The sequence below is a fragment of the Rattus norvegicus genome, chromosome 6, assembly GCF_021556685.1.
Source record: "Rattus norvegicus strain SHRSP/BbbUtx chromosome 6, alternate assembly SHRSP_T2T, whole genome shotgun sequence".
In the NCBI taxonomy this organism is placed as follows: domain Eukaryota; kingdom Metazoa; phylum Chordata; class Mammalia; order Rodentia; family Muridae; genus Rattus; species Rattus norvegicus.
The window spans coordinates 116,713,715-116,735,685 of record NC_141539.1 but is presented as its reverse complement, the minus strand read 5'-3'; the positions used below and the strand labels follow the sequence as shown (position 1 = coordinate 116,735,685).

General features: G+C 45.5%; 1 protein-coding gene and 1 pseudogene across 2 annotated transcripts in view; both read left to right on the top strand.

The window, feature by feature from the left end:
- The window catches only part of Ston2 (stonin 2), a 142,077-nt gene that overhangs the window by 36,901 nt on the left and 83,205 nt on the right, over positions 1-21,971 (top strand). For both annotated transcript variants that reach the window (NM_001135874.2, NM_001443985.1), the window contains 1 exon segment: positions 1,009-1,284. In NM_001135874.2, the coding sequence (NP_001129346.1) occupies positions 1,009-1,284 (276 nt within the window).
- Positions 14,802-15,381, top strand: LOC148005411 (low molecular weight phosphotyrosine protein phosphatase pseudogene; annotated as a pseudogene).

Below are 21,971 nucleotides of genomic sequence, written 5' to 3'. Positions count from 1 at the left end.
GAACATGAAGTTGAGTGAGTAGAGACCTTGAGAGAGAGGGGGGGGGGAAGAACATGAAGTTGAGTGAGTAGAGACCTTGGGAAGATCTGGAAGAGTTTTGTACCTAGTGCCTACAGAGAACTAGTTTGTCCAGAGTTTGAAATTTTATATTTTATTTTATTTTATTTATTTTGGTGCAGAAGGAAACTGTACTGTCTGCCATAGACCCCACCCCACTATTCCATACTGCTTCTCATTTGTCCCACTCAGCTCAGGAATATTTCCTGCTTGATCTCTTGCTGCCATTTGCATGTGTGGCTCTCAAACAAGGCATAGACACTGAGATTAAATATAATGGGCAAGGGCTGGGGAGATAGCTTAGCTGATAAAGTACCAGCTGTGCGAGCATTAGAACCTGAATCTGGGCTCCAGCACCCACACAAAGTAGCCAACAGCACACGGCTGCTGCCCCAGCATGGAGAGTGTGGAGGTAGAGATAGGCAGGTCCCTGGGCTCACTGACCAGCCAGTCCTGTCAAGCAGATGAGCTCCAGGTTCAGGGGAAGACCCTGGCTCAAAGTGAGGTGGAGGTAATTGAGAACGGCATCTCAGTATTGACATCCAGCCTCTACGAGTGCACACAGTATGCACTGGCTAGTGTACCCCCTCACGTGTAGACACTGACTACATCACCCCCAAAAGTAGAGAACAATGAAGGAAAACAACTGATGGCCTCCATCCCCCCTTTCCCACCCTTGAACACATAGCATAAATATACACCACATACACTCGTATGCACATAAGTAAATACAATAAGGGGGATTGTTTTTCCTCAGTCGCCTTGGATAGTGACTGGAAACAAATGAGAGTACAGGCTTTGAACGTTCTTAGGGACACAGCTCTTTAGCATGGAGATGGATTGGCACAGCCATTTTATCTTCCAATGAGGAAGATACACATCCTTTCCCCTGGGGAGACATCCTCTTAGGCATCCTTCTTGGGTAATGGTAGTGTTTGGTATCTGCCGTAGGGGGCACTGAAGAGCACTTCCCAGGATTGTCATCTTCCTCAGACCGGTCTGAGAGCTCCTCTGGGGAGAATCATGCAGTGGACGAAGGCTCGCAGGACCTTTCACACTCTGAGCAGGATGACTCCTCTGAAAAGATGGGCCTCATCTCTGAAGCAGCCTCCCCTCCGGGGAGCCCTGTGCAGCCCACACCTGATCTGGCCTCAGCCATCAGCAACTGGGTCCAGTTTGAAGATGACACACCCTGGAGCAACACCTCAGCACCGCACAAGGAGACAGGTGAGCCGGGAAGGAAGTTGAGGGGGTTCTGGTTTGGTACCGGCTCTGGAGTGCCCTTTCCATAAGAGGTCTGTGAGACTTCTGGGGTTCAATGTTTTTCTGAGCTCCAGATCCTAGAACCACAAAGGAGAGCCATGACCTCCCTCCCAGCCCTTTTAACTTTACGACAGGGCTTTGCTTGAAATAAGCACGTAAAACAGCATGTGTGCCCTTTCTTGGTCATTAGCAGAGTGTTGACCCCGGCCCTGGCTATCGATTTGTCTGCATGAATACTTATATATTTGCTCTGTTAGGAATTAGAATTACATTTAGTCAGTTCCTGTACTGTAAGTTCTAGACACTTAGACATGGACGGTTCTCTAGTGTGACCCACTCGCCATCTCTAAACAAAGGCAGATTTTTTTTAAGGCTTTAATTTGATTTTATAATTGGCAGAATGTGATGTTCAGCAATAAAAGAACAGATGTAAACCAGCATTTTACGTTTATCATCTTCTTTACTTATATCACCTTAGACAAAAGGCGAAGAAGCAATTTTCTTTTTAGTGTACTTTTTTCCTGTAGAAGTGTTCAACTTACATAAAGTAAGTAAGATCTCAATTCTTTTTTTTCTCCATCTTTATTAAATTGGGTATTTCTTATTTACATTTCAATTGTTATTCCCTTTCCCAGATTCCAGGCCAACATCCCCCCAACCCCTCCCCCTCCCCTTCTATATGGGTGTTCCCCTCCCCATCCTCTCCCCATTACACTCCCTTCCCTCAACAATCACGTTCACTGGGAGTTCAGTCTTGGCAGGACCCAGGGCTTCCCCTTCCACTGGTGCTCTTACTAGGCTATTCATTGCTACCTATGAGGTTGGAGCCCAGGATCAGTCCATGTATAGTCTTTGGATAGTGGCTTAGTCCCTGGAAGCTCTGGTTGGTTGGCATTGTTGTTCATATGGGGTCTCAAGCCCCTTCAAGCTCTTTCGGTCATTTCTCTGATTCCTTCAACGGGTGTCCCGTTCTCAGTTCAGTGGTTTGCTGCTGGCATTCGCCTATGTATTTGTTGTATTCTGGCTGTGTCTCTCAGGTTCCTGTCAGTCTGCACTTCTTTGCTTCATCCATCTTGTCTAATTGGATGGCTGTATATGTATGGGCCACATGTGGGGCAGGCTCTGAATGGGTGTTCCTTCTGCCTCTGTTCTAAACTTTGCCTCCCTATCCCCTCCTAAGGGTATTCTTGTTCCCCTTTTAAAGGAGTGAAGCATTCACATTTTGGTCATCCTTCTTGAGTTTCATGTGTTCTGTGCATTTAGGATAATTCGAGCATTTGGGCTAATATCCACTTATCAATGAGTGCATACCATGTGTGTTTTTCTGTGATTGGGTTACCTCACTCAGGATGATATTCAAAGACAGATTTATACTCGAGACCTTTGGACTCAGAATCCTCAGAGGAGAAGATTGTCATAAAAAGTAGAGCTCCTGTTTCACTGCAGTCTAATTACCGGAAGCTTTTCACTATGAAGCTCGTTCACCTGATTACGTGACCATTTACTGTGCTCCAGCACACCAAAGGCTGGATAATCCTGGGATGCTAGTGGCCCTTTACTCGCAGCTGTGACAAATTACCACACATTTGGTGGCTTAAATAATGTGTGCTGATCACCGGTGATCCTGCCTTTCAGTAATCCTGAATGGTGTTTCATTTTCGAGATTCTAGGCAAGAATCCATTTCCTGGCCCTCTAGCCATCCACATTCTTTGACCTGGGATCTCTTCCTCTGTCTCCAACACCAGAACTATAGCACTGTTCTGTGCCATTGTTCTGAAGTGACATCTTCCTGGTGCTCCCCTCTTCCATTGTTAAAAACTCCTGTGGTTACACTGGGCTTATATGAACAGTAACTTTATCTTAATGTCTCAGTCAGTGTTGTATTGCTGTGAAGAGACGCCATACCACAGCAACTCTTACAAAGGACCACATTTAGCTGAGACTGTCGTCCAGGTCATTATTGTCCTGAGAGGAAGCACGGCAGTGCACAGGTAGACATGGTGCTCCAGAGGTAGCCGAGAGTTCTACACTCAGATTAGCAGTCAGTAGGAAGTAGAAAGAGAGACACTGGGCCTGGCTTGAAAAACTGAAACCCCAAATCCCACCCCCACTGACACACTCCTGGGTCACACCTCCAAATCCTTGTCCAGTGGTGCCACTCCTTAACGACCAAGCATCTAAATCTATGAGGGCCATTCTTACTCAAACCACCACACTCACGTTCACATAAGCATATCTGCTGAATCCCTTTGCCATGTAAGGTAATAAATCCTCAGGTCCTGGGATTTAGGAAGATATCCTATGTACGGAAGTGGAGGATGTTGTCCTCTCTTCTACAGAGTCAGAAAGGTAGGCTTGGTGTGTTTTTCTGTTGAAGGGTTAAATAATTTGGTAGGTTTTTTGTTTTTTTTTTAAACTATGATCTGAAGTCAGACCTAGTTGTAGAGCTTGGAGAAATTTAGTAAGACCCTGTCAAAAAAAAAAAAAACAAACAAAACACACACACACACACACACACACACACACACACACACAAAACAAACAACAACAACAACAAAAAATTTAAAGGCTTGGTGTGGTAGAATTACCCATACATAGCTCTACATGTCCTGAGCGTGCTTCTAGTCCCAACTACTTGAAACTGAATGATCACTTGTGCCCTGGAGTTTGAGGCAAAGTTAGGCAGCATGGTAAGAACCTGTGGTGGTTTGAACTAAAGCTGTCCCCAACAGGCTCAGGAAACTTGGCCTTGCCAGTTTGGTGGTGCCGTTTGGGGTGGAGCCCTAGGAGCCAGAGCCTTGCAGGAGGAAGTACATAAGGGTCAGGGTGGCTCTGAGAGTTCATAGCCTCATCCACCTCCAGTTTGTTCTCTCTACTCCCTTCACGAGGACGGAAGTGTGATCTCTTGGTTTCTGGCTCTGCCTCTGCTAACCTGCCATCACCACCATTATGGATTCTACCCCTCTGGGACTGTAAGCGGGAATAGACCAAAATAAGCTTTCCTCCCTAAGTTGCCCTTGATGGTCGTGTTTATTACAGCAACAGAAAACTAGCTAATGCAGACCATCTCTAAAAATAATTCTCTTCTTGGAAGACCAGAGGACCTGGGTTTGAATCCCAGCCACTACATCGACAGCTCGCATCAGCCTGTAACTCAAGTTCCAGGGGAATCTAATGCCTTTCCCTAGCTTTCTTAGGCAATGCATGCATGTGGTTCACAAGACACATGCACATAAAATAAAATCAAGTTGAGTTTTAAAAGAATATATAAAATACAATTCTGCCATATAACACATTTTCGTTCGTTTTGATAAAATACCTCACACACTCTGATGTACTTTGTAATAGTTAATCGGCAGATTTTTCGGTGATTTGTTGATAATTGAGCCTTAACACTCAAAGCAGTGTGATGATGTGACAGATCCAGACTGTTTCAGTCTGGCTGGAGAGAGGGGCGGTGACCCTTACTGATCATCTGACACCGGCTCTCCATTCTACGTGGCAGGAAAATTAGGGAACACAGGTGCTGTGGTTCGAGTGTTTTGTCTCTCCAGGATTCATGTGGAAATCTAATCCCCACTGTGTTGGTATTTTGGGGTCTGTGGGAGGTGACTAGTTCACCTTGAGTGGAACCTTTGTGAACGGGATCCCTACCTTTATAAAAGAGACTTGAGGGAGCAGGTGCCTCCTCCTATTACAGTGCTTAACTTTCCGCCATGTAATGACATAGCTGCCCTCTGCACCCTCACCAAGTCCTAATCTGGTGTCCTCATCCTGGCCTTCCCAGCGTCCCAACCCTCAAGGATTACGTTTATATGCTTTGTAAGTTACCCAAACCACAGTATCATTATCGAAGCAAGGACAGAAAAGCCAATCACATGAATCTGTACAAAACTGTGGTTATTGTTATTATTTAGTTTTATAGACAGGGTCTCATGTAGCCCAGGCTAGCCTTTAACTTTCTATGTACCTCAGGCTTACTAGGCTTGACCTTCTGGTCCTCCTGCCTCCAACTTCAAAATAGTGAGATTATAGATGAGTACCACCAAACCAGGCTGTGTTTTGTTGGGTTGTTTGTCTGTTTGGTGTGGTTTTTCTGTGTATCCCTCTCTGTCCTGGAACTAGGTCTATAGGCCAGGCTGGCCTACCTCTTACTCCAGAGTGCTTGGATTAAAGACATTGTCTTAGTTAGGGTTTCACTGTTGTGAAGAGACACCACAACTAAGGCAATTCTTATAAAAGAAAACATTTAAATGGGGCTGGTTTACAGCTTCAGAGGTTTACTCCATTATCACCATGGTGGGAGCATGGCAGTGTCCAGGCAGACATGGCGCTAGAGAAGGAATGGAGAGTTCTACATCTTGGTAAAGGCAGGCGAAGGGGTCTGTGTCACTGGATTAGCTTGAGACTGGGAGACCTTAAAGCCTGCTTCTTACAACAAGGCCACACCTTCTAATAGTGCCACTCCCTATGGGCCAAGCACTCACAGAGAATCTGTGCAGGCCGTTCCTATTCAAACCACCACTGCCTGGCTAAGCCTGGCTGGTCTGTACTCTCTGTGCTCTCACTATATCATCTGATATACGTTATCTTTATGTTATCATCTAAGGAAGGTATGGGTATTCGTCCATGTTTCTGTGAGGACACTGGGGCAGGTAGGGGTTGAGAATTTCCTTGAGGCTATAGGCTAAGAAGTGACCGAAGAAAGCCTTAACACCTGGCGCGCTGGCCTGGAGACCTTGGAGCAGCCAGAGCTGAGCTGTGGTGTTCCCTCACTCTTCCTCTTCCCTATACCCGAGGCGAGGGAAAGTAAGGGCTGGGAGGTAATGGGTGGGTAGGACGAACAGATCACAGATGAGCATCCGGATTCTTTCACATCTTGTTCAGACCTAACCTTTAGCCGCTAACTACTGAAGACTGTTCACATGACAGATGGGTCCCCTTGCCTCAACTCTTCACTACTTCCTTTTACAAAAGTCATTTGAAGATGCAGGAAGCCAGCAGTTCAAGGTCACCCCAAAATTAAAAACAGCATCTTTTGCCAAGTGGCGGCGGCAGCGGTACACACAGTAATCCCAGCACTTGGGAGGCAGAGGCAGGCGGATCTTTGAGTTCAAGGCTAGTTTGGTCTACAGAGTGGGTTTTTAGGACAGCCAGGGCTACACAGAGAAACTCTGTCTCAAAAAAGAAAAACAGCCAAACTCTAAACCTATCCTACCTGACCCGTGAGAGGACACACTAAATAAAAGGCTGCAGGGTTCGTTCTTATCACACAAACCATCCTCTACCATGTGGGCGTACTGCCCTTGGGCTTCCTCCCTCGGACTGCATCTAACAAGAAGGAAGGCAGGTGGTGCTCAGTAAGAGCAAGTGGGCTTCTGTCCACTCAGGGTGGATAACAGAGACGTTCCACAGGTTACACAGGTGTTCTGGAAGCTGGTGGGGCGCTCAGCTTAAATGGCAAGCATGTGGATCGATTGTCGTGTTAACAATACCGTACGTGCACCTGCAGGCATCACGCAGGCACAGCCTGTATTAGTACCGGGAGCTCCTTAACAGTGCTGGAGGCATGGTGACACTTCTTGCACTCACTGCTATCTGCTCCATGATTTTGGTCACACTGAATTTTATGATCTCCTAGGCTAAATAGCAGTACCCAAAGGCGACAGGTTTTACTACCTTTAACCTGCGAATGCTATCTTATCCGGAGAAGGAACTCCAGCAGATATAACTCACTTAAAGACTTCAAGAGGAGGTCGAGGGCCCTAAATACAGCCACTGCATCCTTAGGTGAGGAAGGCTTTGCCCACACTGAACAGACAGAGTGGAGAAGATGGAGCAGAGGGCATGATGTTGCTGCCCTAAACCCAGCTGAGGACTGCCAGCATCCACCAGAAGCCAGAGGGGGCAAGGAAGACGGTCTTCCTTCGAGCCTTTTGGAGGGATAGCGGTCCTGCTAACACTAAAACATAGTGTTTCTGACTTCTGATCTCCAGCCTCTATAACCATGTGAAAATAAATTGTCATTATTTTAAGCTACTGATTTTGTGATAATTTATTACAGCAACCACAGGAAGTTCATCCACTAAACTTCATATTCCTAAAGTATAAACGTTTGTATAAGGCTGAGAGTGAGTCAGGACGGGCCAGGGAGATCAGTAATGGCACAAGCCACCATCACTTATTCATCTGAGCACGCCCTCGCTGCAGTTCTGCTAGGTGTGGACATTCAAAGACACAGCGCCGTGATCAGAACTTAACAGAAAGCCACTCAGCTTCCTCCGAGTCTTCTGGTAGGGACGCAGCTTGTGCCCCAGTGATGTCTCCTGCCCTTTCCCGTTGATAATCGACCACATGTGTTTCCATGTGTGTCTGCCAACTACTTCATGTCTCTTTCTTGTTGTCCTTGTTAATGTTTTACAGTTCATGGTAGCTAAGAACCTGGACTTGTCTCTGAGGAGGTAAGGGAACCGGTGGGTGTTGGGAGAGATCGTTTGCTGCAGTTGTCTGAGAGCTTCATTTTACAGCCAAGACCCAGCTGCTATGGCTTGTGAAGTATTCAACAAAATTCAAAGCACTCTCCCTTGTCAGTTATCAGTTCCTGTTGGGGCATCTCCAGACTTCTTACTCTGTTTGCTTGGGACCAGTGGTGACTACTTAGAAAGTAGGTCACAGGTAGGTCATTAGCATCCAGAAAATCAATGGCTATCTCATTGATTTTCAGGGTCACTTGGCAGCGTAGAAATATTTTCTCTGTTTCTCACTTATCTTCCTCAAAATGCTTTTGCTCAAGTAATTAGTTCTAATTATTCAGATTCTGAATCTCATAATTCAGCTCTAGATCCCAGGAAAAAATTCTAACACTTGTATTCTTTATCATCGTCAACATCATCGTCATCATCATTATTTGTGGGGAAGGCACACAAGTGCAATAAATAGCCCATGCATAGAGGTTAAGGAACATCTTTCAGAAGAAGAGCTCCTTCTCTTCTTCCCCTGTGAACTATGGGTATTGAACCCTGGTCATTAAGCTTTCATGACAACTGCTTTTACCTGCTAAGCCATCTCACTGACCAACAAGTAAGATTTTTTTTTCAGACTAGGAAATATGTAAATGAGACAGAGGGGCTGTAGAGATGGCTCAGCGAATAAGAGCACTGACTGCTCTCCCAGAGGACCTGAGTTCAATTCCCAGCACCCACGGGGGGGGGGGGGTGGCTCACAACTGTTTGTAACTCCAGTTCTATGAGAATCCAATGTCCTCTTCTGACGTTCTCTGCATGCAAATGTTGCACAAATATACACACAGGCAAAATATTTATGCACAGGGGTTGGAAGAAGAACAATGTTTGATATGTATATTAAACATAAAAATGTTGGGGTCTCTGGTGAAATATGTAACATGCAGACTGCCTCATCATGCAGGTGTAAAGTTCAGCCATGGAAAGGGGAAAGTAATTTTGGCTGTTTTGTTTTAGCCTACCTTGCAGCCAGATCATTAATACGTACTTAATTTATTCCCCATGTCTTATTTGATGACCCTAAATCCCCAAGACTCTAGAATAAGATGTCTCTGAGTCAAGGGGAAAATGTGTCTATTGGTATTTGTGCCACAGCACTTAATTGTGGTCATTGAGTTATGTGTCTTGGCCTAAGAGAATTTGGTAAGAATTTAGTAATTTGAGAGAAGGAAGCAGTCCTGATAGAGTTGTCCCTAGCGGTCCTTTCTACAAGAGAAGTGAAGCCTATTCTAGCTAGCTGCTTAATATCTAAAGATTCTGGCTTGCCAAGAGGAGCTGGGAAAGCAAGGGAGGGCAGACACACCAAGGGAAAATGCTATCTGGGAACCTCCTTTCCTTTCCCAGATTCTTTGAAGTCTTTTTGGCAGAGGAGAGAGAAGAAAATAAAGATCTCCACCTAAGAGAGAAGCCAAGGGGCTTTGGCCTCCAGCCTGGAAAAGGAATGTTCTGATTGCCCCAATTAAAATGCAAGGCGGCTGTGGGCACAGTGGAGTTAGGGACAAAGAGACAGTCCCTAATGGTAGATCTTTTATTTTTACAACATTAAAATGGAAAGAGCCTCGCCCTGGGGAGTTTAGAGAAGCAAGGGAGTTGTTGGCTCACCTCAACTATCCGGTCACTTATTTCATTGTTCACCGAAGCATGCCAACAGTGACTGGACAGCTAGGGGCAGCACCTGATGTGGGTACTGCTCCTGAAATGCTTAAATCCATCAATGGAAGGCCCTCCTCTTAGAGTGCTAACTAGGGCAGGAGCTGAAGGGAATAAAATCCCCTTGTGGCTGGCCCAGAAAAAGGAGACACATTATTTCCTCTCGAGAAACTCGTTGGAGCTTGGGGAGCATGTGCATGGCCTGAGGCTCTGTCCCCAACACTGCACTAAACAAATACAAATGAAAAAGGAGGCCCTTTTATTACCATACATAGATGAAAGGGAGAGAGCTGGCATTCAACTCTTGGGATGTGAGATCTGAGGGTTGTAGAAGGAAGAGACCAACAAGATGATTCCCCTGGACTTCACCCCATGATGACCCCTGGAATGTGTTGGAGGACAGATATAGGGTTCCTCTCTGACTTAATGAGACTCTTCAGAGATGGGCCATCTTGATAAATGTTTGATATCAGAACTTTAGATGCCAAATACTCAAAGGCTTCTTTGTCACAGAACAGTGTTCACACCTCAGTTTCTGTATGTCCTGTTCTATATACTGTTATATGTGCTGGAGAGATGGCTTAGCATTTAAGAACACTGACTGTTCTTCCAGAGGACCAGGGTTCAATTCCTAGCACCCACATAGTGGCTTACAGTCATCTGTATGTCTAATTCCAGAGTGTCTCATGTCCTCTTCTGACATGGGCACTAGGAACACGTACATACTTACAGACATATATGCATAAAGTAAATAAAATGGAATGAAACTTAAAAAGAATTTAACTGAAAACTAGTTTCCTGAGCCCTAAGCTTGCTCCTCAGACATTCTACTATGCCTTGAGTAGAGCCAAGGGATAAAACAAATGAGCAAAGAAACTTCTAGACAATCTGTTTAAATTTGAGTCTTACTAGTGTTTCTTTAAGGAGAAAGTTTTTGACAATAGAACAAAAAACGCTGTTGATTTGTTCACACTGAGCTTGTTCCCAACTTTTTGTAGCTACCAAAAGTTTGACTGACTTAATGAGGTTTCACTTGGCTTTAAAGTTCCACGCAAAGAATGTAGCAGTCAGCTTTACCTATCACCTACAGTCTTCATAAAGGTTCTTCATAAGCCAAAATCAATTTTGCCCATGTGCAAAGTGCACGTCCGAGCTGTGATTGAAAATGCTGACAGATTGACTAAAAGAGCACAGTTCACCCTCAAATTTTTAGGAAGGATATGAAGGCACAGTTATTAGCACAGACTTCCTGCCCCCTCACCATCCTGCGTGCTGACCTTCGTCCACGGGCATGGCAGTTCTACTGGAATCTGGGCTGAATTGAACCCATTATGCAGATACTGCAGGATATGCGTAATTAAAAACATATCTCAAAACCCTTTCATTTCCGGAACATTTGTCCCACAGCCCAAGAGAAACACTAATATTCCCTTATCCTTCACATGTCCTCCCTAGAAGCTTGGGCTGAGGCCCTCCCATTGTGTCTGTGGAAGCTAATTACTTGGGGCCAGAGAAAGAGCCATTTGTTTGGGGGGAGAGGGATGAGAGATGATGTCAGCCATATAAGAAAGAGGCAAGAGAGATTTCATCTTGAAGACCAGCCCAGTGGTTCATTCTGGCTACTGGGGGTGGGTGGTGGGTAGGGCTGAAAATGCAGACATGCATATGTATTTCCCCCTCAACAGAGGCAGTCTTATTTTCTTAGTACCTTGAATTGTTCTTTGCTTCTAGATGTAATTGATGACCTTTCCAGAGGACATACCCAGGAATACATTTCATCAGAGTGGGTTCTGCCCCGTCACCACTTAGCCACCCTTGCTGTTTTAGACTCTGTTCTCTGTGCTCTTTCCTCTACCCAGAGGCTCTTCCTCCAACATTTCACACAAAATTCTATGTAAGTGAGGCCTCCTTGGGGAGACTGAGAGCACTCCACACCCTACCCTCAAGTTAGCTTTTCCCTGGAAACTCACCAACTGAGTGTAGTCATATATTTATCCCTTCACTTTCTTTGTATTTAGTTGGTTTCTTGATGAAGTCAAGTTGTGGTTGTCAAGAAACAGCTGCTCCTCTCTGCTCTGCTTTGTTTTCTGACAGGACACATTCAGCCCAGGCTAGCATCAGTCTCTCTATGTAGTTGAAGATGGTCTTGAACTCCTGATCCTCATGCCTCTGCTTCCCCAATGCTGAGATTACAGGTATCCACTTTATGTGGTGCTGGGATTGAACCCAGAGCTATGTGCATGCTAGGCAAATATCCTACCACAGAGCTACCCCCGAAGCCTTGTAAACAGCTTTGATATAGCAAAGACATTAAGAGTGGTGCTTAGGAAAGGGACAATATACACATGAGGCATGGGTAGCCGGCTTCTCAAGAGAGGACTGGTTTAATGTGCTCTCTTTTTGTCTCTCTACCCAATAGAATAAAGAACTTCATTTATTCTAAAAAACTAATTTATTCTCTATCCTAGAATGTGCTATGTGCACTCAGAAGCTTACTTAGTACCTTTTTGTTTACTGAACAAAGACAGAGGAGCAGCATGTATGAAACCTACTGTGGACTGTGTGAATGACTCCAGCAATGGGGCTAATGAGCCTTTAGGTAGACCACAGAGATGGCTTCCTTAGTGAAGTCAGACGTCACTGTTGTCATTGTTTCCACCATCACCATTCCCCACCACCATCACCATCCCCACCACCATCACCACCACCACCACCATCACCATCACCATCACCATCACCATCACCATCCCCACTGTAGTTGTTATTGTTTTCTTTCTCCATCCTTCCTCCCCCCTCCTCTACTTCCTTCTCTTTTTTCTTCTTCTTCAACAAAGTAGTCAAGGAAATTATACCAACATGTTGTCCTCATGCCCTGATTATCATTGTTTCATCATTTTCCAGCATCGCCATATACCTGAGGGGTGTGTGTGTGTGTGTGTGTGTGTGTGTGTGTGTGTACCCATAGTAATCACCTCAGTGGATCCTGAGAGGGGAAGTGAGGCAGGAAGGAAGGGCCGGGAGTGAAAAAGACCTCGGGTGGCGGTGACAGGGAAGAGAACAGACTCACGGGAGGCAACTTCAGTGAGACAGCTCATTTAATAGGGGGAACAAAGGTTACTTAAACCTTTGGGGTGTAGGTAGGAGTTTTTGGAGTGAGGGCCAGGGTACTGGGGATGCCTCACTTGCATAAGGATGAATTCCAGGTGCTGCCAGACATGACCTTATAAGGGGAGAGGTAGTTTAATCTGACTACTAGACTATCTGACCTCCTCTGGGGACAAAGGTAAGGGTGCAGGGGTTCATGTACCCCCCAACATAGGCCCAGGGCAGGGGCAGCAATACTACTACTACCAGTCTCAGGACAGGATTTCTGGGGTTTGGATACACCTTGACCCACTCTAGTGCCAGGCCAGTTCCTCCAGTCCCACTGTTCCCCAACCACCCCCAACCCAGTGTGTGTGTGTGTGTGTGTGTGTGTGTGTGTGTGAGAGAGAGAGAGAGAGAGAGAGAGAGAGAGAGAGCGCTCACTCGAGCATTCACACAACTACTTAACATATGCTATCTTGCCTAGCAGGGGAAAACTTTCTAAAGGTGATTTTTCCTATCTCTTTAAACATTAAAATATTAACATCCCAGTAGCCTCTTACAGAGAATACGTTAGCTCATCGAGCAGAATCTGTGGCCTGTCTTGCCATCCGTGCAACACAAAACAGAATAAACTACCTGGGCATGCATCATTAAGCTAGTGCATTCACGTACATCATATTTAGATGTTGGGAACACCATCATGAGACAGCTGGACACAGAGTCCCTGCTCTCCCTTGGTTGTGCTTACCTAACAGTTAAACAATCCGTTACTGATGGGGTGTGCTGGTTTGAATGTAATTGGCCCCCAAGGCCCATGGGAAGGAACTATTAGGAGGTGTGGCTTTGTTAGAGGAAGTGTGTCACTGTGGGGATAGGCTTTGAGGTGTGCCATGTTCAGTATGATACATAGTCTCTCCTGGCTGCCTTCAGATCCAGATGTAGAACTCTAACTCTCAGCTCCTTCTCCAGCACCACGCCTGCCTGCAAGATGCCATGCTTCCCACCATGATGATAATAGACCGAATCTCTGAAATTGTAAGCCAGCCCTAATGAAATGTTTTGCTTTGCAAGAGATGGTGTGGTCATGGTGTCCCTTCACAGCAATAAAACCCTAAGACAATGGGGGAGGGCTATCTGGGAATGAACAGAAGCTCCCCTGAACCAGTGATGGGGACAGGTGTCATTTTGAAGTAGCAGGAAAGTCACCAATGAGGAAGGCATTTGTATCTATTTTATATCAATGGCTGAATTCTCAGCATTGAAAAAAGAGTCACATGTAGCCCTTGTGCTTAGATGTAAGGTACAAATAAAGGACACAATATCAAAACACAGGTCAATATTTAACCTTTTATTCCACCCAAGACCCCCAATGGAGAAGACAAATACTGCATCAACTGTATCAAGTGTATTAGCTGACAGCTTATAAATTAATTAATATTTAACCAGCGCCACTTTCAGCTTTCATCTGCAAGTCACTATTCAAGGTACAGCCAGTGTTCCTGCCCCTTGGAGCCTGAGTTCTGCTAAGGGACCACACCCATGCCAGGAAGGATGAACGGGTAGAGAGTGTGTTAAGTCATGTTTTAAGTTGGAAGGAGTGGGAGATGAGGCAAAAGAAAGGCATGCAGGAGGGAAGCTGTGCAGCTTTGGAGGCCAGAGAGCTGGTTTGAAGAAGGAATCGTGAGTGAGGAGTTCAGGGAAGCAAAGGGGTAGGTGCTGCTGAAATGTCGGAGTTGGCCTTGTAAGAAGCAGGACCGATGTGAGAAAAAAGAGAACAGCCAGGCAGGAGAAGCAGAGCTTCAGGCATGTAGATCTGTGGACAGGATGAGGAGGGTTTGGACTTCCTGTGGGTGAGATAGAAGCCATTGAAGGGTTTTGAGAAGAGGCATGAGCCAATAGGTAGCTATAAAATACCAAGGCTCTCCATGTAAGATTTACATAACCTTGGGTTCCTCTGCACTGTGTCTTAGATGCAGGGGGAGGACCCACCCCTCTATGAGGATATATATCACTACTGATGGGGAAGGGAGAGGCATTTTCTTCAGTGGTGGGTGTAGCCACTGGTAAGGTAACCATGTTCCTGTAAACAAGCCCTCAGCCATACACCTAAACAGCTAATAAAATGCATAGAGCTATGCACACATATACGACGAGGTGGGGGAGAGGTCATGGAATTTACCAGATGGAATTAGTTGAAAAGAAGGGAATTAGCTCTGGGCACCAGGGTCTGCACCGAAACATGGCAGAGGTTGGGTCCAAGTCAATGCTGTTCGTGTGTCTCAGTAACATTTGCCGGTCACTCATTGCAGAAGCAGTGTTCAGAAAATTGGTTACTGATGAAAAGGTTTCAGATAACTGGGCCAAGGACAGCAGCGCTGTTTCCGACTAGAGCAGTGGCCCCCAGACCTAAGAGCTGTGAGCTGCCTGAGAAATCAGGGCATTAGGACAGCCCATAAGGTAAGACAGTTTATGAGGGAAGACTTTGTCACAGTCGATTATACACCGTGTATGGATGAAAGCAATCTGAGATTTGAGTAGAAAAAGTGGTCAAGTAAAAAACTGCAAAGCTAAAATTGGGCCACTTGGAGCCATGATCCACAGACACAGCTCATTACTGAAGATCCCTGTCATGGCAATGGCTCTGACTTGGAGCTGGTGTGCCAGCAATGCCTTAGGTGCTGCAAGGCCTTCCTGGAGAAGACTCACTAGCCAGTCCTAACCATCACCATTGAGCAACTCACTCATCAGCGCTGTGCCCAAGGCAGTCCTTAGCCCCACACCCCACCTCTCCCTTCAGCTGACTTAGTCTAAGTAGGTGGGAATCAGGCATGTGTTCAGAAGGAAAAAAACATTTGAGTCAGACAGTTTGAGGTGTGGCTAAGTATTCTTAGCTAAATCCCTGACCTTGCCATAATTACAAAACAGCAGAACAAGCAGCTATGGAACAAAAGAAAACCCAATAAAGTAAGAATGACCTACAAGGTCCAGGTCAACCTCTGAGCCCAGCGAGCCTGGGTAGTCTGGTCTAACTGGAGTGTGAGCCTGGCCAGCACCCAGTGCGCTGTTTGCTTGCCTTACACCTCTCTATTCTAGACTCTTATTGTGACAATATCTCCATCCACCCATGGCAGCCTTCCATTTAACACTGGGAGAGTTTAAACCCAGGCACACTGAGGGGATTCAGGTGTTTGAGAGAGGAGAAACGGGATGTGATGATGGGCCTGGAACTCCAGCAGGCTGTCCTGGACTGAAAGATAAACAAATAATAACAGATGGGAGCAGCAGATTAGTAAAGTTAACACCTTCAGTCTTACGTGGTTTTTATGTAGTTTTTTTTGAGCTTTGCTCCTATTCGAGCCACTTTGCTTCTTTAAAGTGTGCTTGAATAGCAGTGTGTGTTTGTAAGTGTTCTCTCATCAACATTTTACAAAGTTACAGGCAAGCATGAGTAATTTTAGTGTATTTTCAGAAAATGGACCTCAAATTTATATGGATGTATGTCAGGATTGTGAATTAAACTGGGACATTATCAAATACAACTAAAATACAAAAGAAGGGGCGGGGGGAGTAGCCTGTGTGGGACGGGAGCAAGGAGGAGAGAGGGCGAATATAATCTGAACGCATTATGTATATGTTTGAGATGTGATAATGAAACCCATTATACTGTATAGCTAATATATGCTAATTAAAATAAAACCTCTGTGGCCTGCTCTAGTGTGGCAGCTGAGAAGGGTGTGGCTGGACATACTAGAGAGGCTGTCAACGCATCCCCCAAACTGATCTAGACAAGCATGTGGTGGCTGGGTCAGCGTGGAGAGAGCTAGAACGAGCCAGATTCCATAGCTTTTGAAAGTAGGCCTTGACAGAATTGATGCTGAACCAAAAAGGAAATGAATTGAGGTCGACATGAGTTTTATCCTGGGCAGCTTAAAGGATGACGGAGGTGTCTAGAAGGGAGAGCAGTAATTCAGTTTGAGGCACATAAGGTTAGAGATCTGATGGAGATTTCAACTAGACTGTAGCGCACAGATACACTGAATGGCAGCTACCGCCCTTTAATCTGTTTCAAGTACTTCCGTTGTGTGTCAGTGACATGATACCCCAGTGAGGGGTTTATTCTTTTTGGCTCCATTTTACAAGTGAGGAAGTGGAAGCCACAGATGAATTAATCCACTTTCCCCAGGCTGCAAGGCTGGCCCATGCTGTGAATGGGGCATCTGGATTCGGGGCCCTTGTTCTCAGCCTTGGGAAAGAGCAGGGGCAGAGTCCGGTCTTTCTTTTCTTTTATTCTTCGCTGTGCGGATGTGTCTGAGAAGCATCATCATGGCAGCCTGCTCAGTTCTGGCTGGCTCGGGCATCAAAGGTCTGGCCCTGGGAGAAGAGCCATGTAGCTCAGCACAGGGCATTCTTTTCATTTCATTTCCCCTGGCCTCAGGACATTCAGCTAACAACCTGGGTAAAATAGACCATTCCAGATTCTGATGCTGGTGAATGAATAGAGGGTACAGGACCAAATGGGAACCGTGTGTGAGCTACAAGGGCCTGCCCTCCCCCACAGGCCAGGCTATTCTTAATTTATCTTTCAAAGGAAATATGGGTGTTTTCACTTATAAAGGTAAAGATAAGTACTGAAATCAGAGTTCTTGATATGTGGGTTTAGTAAGTCTCATTTACAGTTGAATAAACACAAGCAGATGGCTTTTTAAGTATATTAAAGTATAAAGAACAGCACAAGGTGTCACCCCTTTAATAAGCAGAGTGTTACCAACATCCCAGAGGCCTGTGATTCCCTGCTAGCCGCAGCCTCCTCCACCACAGCCCCTCCCTGAGCTGCTTCCCGCCCCCAAGCCTCGTGGTAACAACTGCATTACTCATCCTTATACCTTCTTTGGACGGCTTTCCGACCGACACATCCATCAAGGAGAATGTGATTTAATTTAGTCTGGTTCTGAACTTTGCAAAAATAGAATAATGCTGGAGTTAGTGTTTTGTGACTTTAACATAGTATCTGCAAGACCCGCCTCCCTCTTCACTAGAGCCGGAATCTCTTCTGTGTCTCTTGCTGTGCTTTCCGCTGTGATTATGGCATTACACAGCAGGTCATTCATCAGGCTACTGATGGACACGCGAGTCCTCTCTACTGCCAGCTTTTAGCAAAGCGCTTCTGTGAACGTCCTCTTTTTTTTTTTTTTTTTTTTTTTATCTTTGCTTTGAGACACTGATCTCATAAGTGGGTCTCGAGTCCCTTACGTGGCCAAGGATGATGCTGAATTTTTTAAAAACAATATCCTTATGAATTCTTTGAGAATATCATGCAGTGTATTTTGGTCCTATTTATCCTACTTCCCCTACGCCTTCCAGATCCACCCTCAACTCCCTACCCACCCGATTTTGAGTATTCATCTCCTCCTCCTCCTCCTCCCCCCCTTCTTCCTCCTCTTCCTCCTCCCCTTCCTCCTCCTCCTCCTCCTCCTCCTCCTCCTCCTCCTTCTTCTCCTCCTCCAAGTAGCCATCAAATAAATGCCAGTAGCTTCCTTCTCTGCTGGTGGTGAGATTTTATCCCCAGATCTTTCTTCCCCTTAATGCTGGGCTTTCGTCTGGACTGAGCTTGTACACACTCATAGTCTCTGTGAGTTCCTGTGTATTCACCCTGCTGTGCCTGTAAGGGTTCATGAGTCACCAAAAAAATGATACCCTGTACTTAAATAGTATGTAAATGCCAAGTGTTTATTCTGCAGAAGTCCAGCACGCTGGGGTCTCCCATTACCAAGATAGAGAGACAACCAAGTGAGCTTGCAGGCCTGATTTAAAGCACATTAGGGGATTCCAGGGGTAGGTGGGCTTTGTTTTTTACTCTTATCTCTAGGCATTCCAGAATCATTACCAGGGCACGGTGGCTGGAAACTGTTACTGAGGAATCCCAGGGTAGGTGGGTTTTGTCTTCCTCTATCTCTAAGGAGATTCCATTACTGGGGCATGGGGCATTGTCCTTGCTTTAGGCCAAGTGGTGGGGCAGTTTTCTGGTGGCAGGGCAGTTTCTGACTGGCTGCCTGAAGCCTGGGTGTTTAGGCCTAATCTCCTGAACTGCCCATTTGAAGCCTGTCATGGAGTCAACCTGTCTCATTAGTGCCCAGAAAACCTTTTCCTCGAAGTTACTCGTCCCTTCTTCCTCCAAAATCCCCGAGTCTTAGGGGTAGAAGTATGATAGATACATTCTGTTTAAGGGCCAAACACTCTGCAGTCTCTTATTCTCAGCAACTTAGCTAGCTAGAGCTTCTGTGTGGCTTGGCCTCCACTGCAAGGGAACTGCTCTCTGAGGGCTGAGAGATTCACTGCTCTGAAGTTTTGGATCAGATTGCGTACATGGTGCCAGGCAGCAGGGTGGCTCAAGTGGGTGGGTGCTGAGCCCAGCTATGGTCCTGGTAGAGACAGAGTGACTTGGTTCCTGCCCCTGGGTCAGGGCCCTGTGTGAGCCTCCACAAGTGTCATTGGCTGCTGTGGGTGTAAGGCTTGTTTGTGTAGTAATGTACTCATTTTTCTGGAACCAAGCTGAGCAGTGGAGGACTCTTCCCTTCTGAGGAATGACCTCCCTGACTCCATGATAATTAGAGTCCAGGAGTCAAGGGTGTGGCTATGTCTCAGTAAAATGGTAAACACTGGGATCTTCAAGTTGGCCCTTAAGGCTCTGGGAAAGGATTCTAAATACATGAGCTTGAAAATATATAATTTCTCAACTGTGCAAGAAATAAGGATGCAATATGAATTATATGAGGGGCTTCATGAACCTAAAGGAACAAAGGCAGATACAAGGGCAGGCAGGTTCCTCAGTTCAAGGTCAGCCTGGGGGACACAGTAAGTCCAGGCCCTGGTGTGGTAGAAATGGTAATTTTAGGGGAGAGTCTCAGCCAACTAGCTTATGGTTTTAACAAAAGCAAACAGATCTCTGAATTCTTGTGCAATGTTAGGGGGAAAAAGTCTGCTTGCTGTCTCCTAAGATTCAAAGGGCTGGAGTCCTGGGATGCTGATTCATAAGAAAATCAAAAGGGAACCTATAATAAATAACTGAATTATGTGTAAATAAGAAACTGGGCTTTCGGTCTGCCTGAGATGGGCTAACAGAAAGCCATAGTGACTCTTCTTTAGAATTTTTTCTAGTGAGAACAGAGCTGTCTGGAGATCTCTAGACAGCAAAAACAGCTCTTCAGTAATTTTTCTGACAGGATTTCTGACTTGGTTGGAAGGTCCAATAAAATTTTTTTTATAGCAGTTCTTCTGACTTTGTCAGAAAACCCATGAGCTAACTAGATAGCTTTTAGAATTTTTACTAGCAGAGAGAATGTAAGGGTTCATGATTCGCCAAAAAATGATAACCCGGACTCAAATAGTATGTAAATGCAAAGAGTGTTTTATTCTAGAAGTCCAGCGTGCTGGGGTCTCCCACTACCAGAATAGAGAGACAGCCAAGTGAGCTCACAGGCCTGACTTAAAGCAAGTTAGGGGATTCCAGGGGTAGGTTACCTCTGTGTTAACCTGACGGTCCACCTCTACAGACATTCCATTACCGGGAGTGTGGGGCTGGAAACTGCTGCTGAACCATTGTCCTTGCCTCAGGCCATTTGGTGGGGTAGCTTCTGGTGCCTGGACTTCCCCAGTCCTGAACTGACAATTTGAAGCCTGTCATGGAGTCAGCCTAATCTTCTCAAGAGCTGGCTCAACCAGAGAGTTTTTACAATAGCAAGAAAATGCTGTCTAGGGTGGAGCAGAACATACTCGCTCTCTGTCTCTCTCTGTGTCTCTGTCTCTCTCTGTGTGTCTCTGTCTCTGTCTCTGTCTCTGTCTCTGTCTCTCTCTCTCTCTCTCTCTCTCTCTCTCTCTCTCTCTCTCTAGGAGGGAGAAGCACAATCTGGAAAGCCATCTCAGCAGAACCTAGGCCTCCAGCTTGGACCCACAATTTGATTTCTAGTTGTTTGTTTTCAACGCTTCCAAACACCCCTTCTTCAGAACCCCCTCCATGCCAAGGCTGGTCCTTGGCAGCTGGGGTGGCTGACTTGAAATGTTTTTTGATCTGAGCTTGGTGATCTGAGGTGTTAGGAACCACCACACTAGGTGTGGGTGCTGCTAGGGACTGGAGCGAGGGCTGCAAACGCAGGCTTTCCGCGTGCTAGGCAAGTAGTCCAGCAGCTGCACTACGTCCCCTGGGCCTTCTTCGTGACTTTCTATGTGTTCATAATCTACAGCCTGTCAAACATATGCAAGTGGTTCTCTTTTATAAGAACGTAGGAGGGAAATGGCTGCATTATAAGATGTTTTCCTCTCCAGACTGATGGGATAACAGACACCAGCTGGGTTTATAGGCACCCACCACCCAGAGCAGCTCTGTCAGGGTTTCTGATGTGGTTTTAATCGGCATTTTCTAGATTAGAAACGAAGTTGAGTTTATCTTTTTCCTTTTTTGTGTGCAGTGCGTGCGTGTGTGCAGTGTGTGTGTGTGTGTGTGTGTGTTTTCCTAAAATGCTTACTTTAGTTATTTTAGCTTGTCTCTAATTTTTCTTTCTGGAAGGTTTCTAGAAATTCCTGGTGAGTCCAATGGGTAGATATTTCCTTCTACATTATGCATGGTCTTTGTTGTATTTGCTCCCTTTATTTTATGCTGAGTGTTTGCTGCACTTGGTTATCTACTTCATAGTATTAAGTGCATCTGAATGTTGTCTTCTCTGCTTGCTGGGTAGCCTTTTTACAGCCCCGTGTTCCATTCACCTAGAGCTGCTTTCCTCTATACAATACGAAGTACAAGTTTGATCTCATTTTGTGCACATAAATACCCTGTTTTCTTAACGTTGTTTTGATTACAACCAAACATGACAGCCCAGGTTTAATCACTGGAACCCAAAATGTCCAACTGACTGTTGAAAGTTGTTCTCTGACTTCCCTGTGCATATGTGCCATGGCATGGGAACACACACACACACACACACACACACACACACACACACAGGAAAGCAAGGGGCCAGAGAGGTGCTCTTCCAGAGAACCCAGATTTGATCCCCAGTAACCACCTGATGGCTCACAACCATCTGTAACTCAAGTTCCAGGGGATTTGACTCCATATGTGCAAGCAGCACACACACATAAAATAAAATAAACTTTAAAAAATGAACCAGAATTCTGAAAAAATCAACAATAAACAGTTGACTTTACAAACAGGCAAAAGCTGTAAGCAAATTTGCAAGTACACATCTATAGAAATGGTAACTGAATGAAAAGATATTCAGTATTATGAGCCGTTCAGGAGATGCAAATTAAACGCCGCTATCACTACTAATTTTTTTTAAAAAGACTATTGGTTGGGGGAATGCCTCAGTGGATAAAGCACTTGCCGTACAAATGTGAAG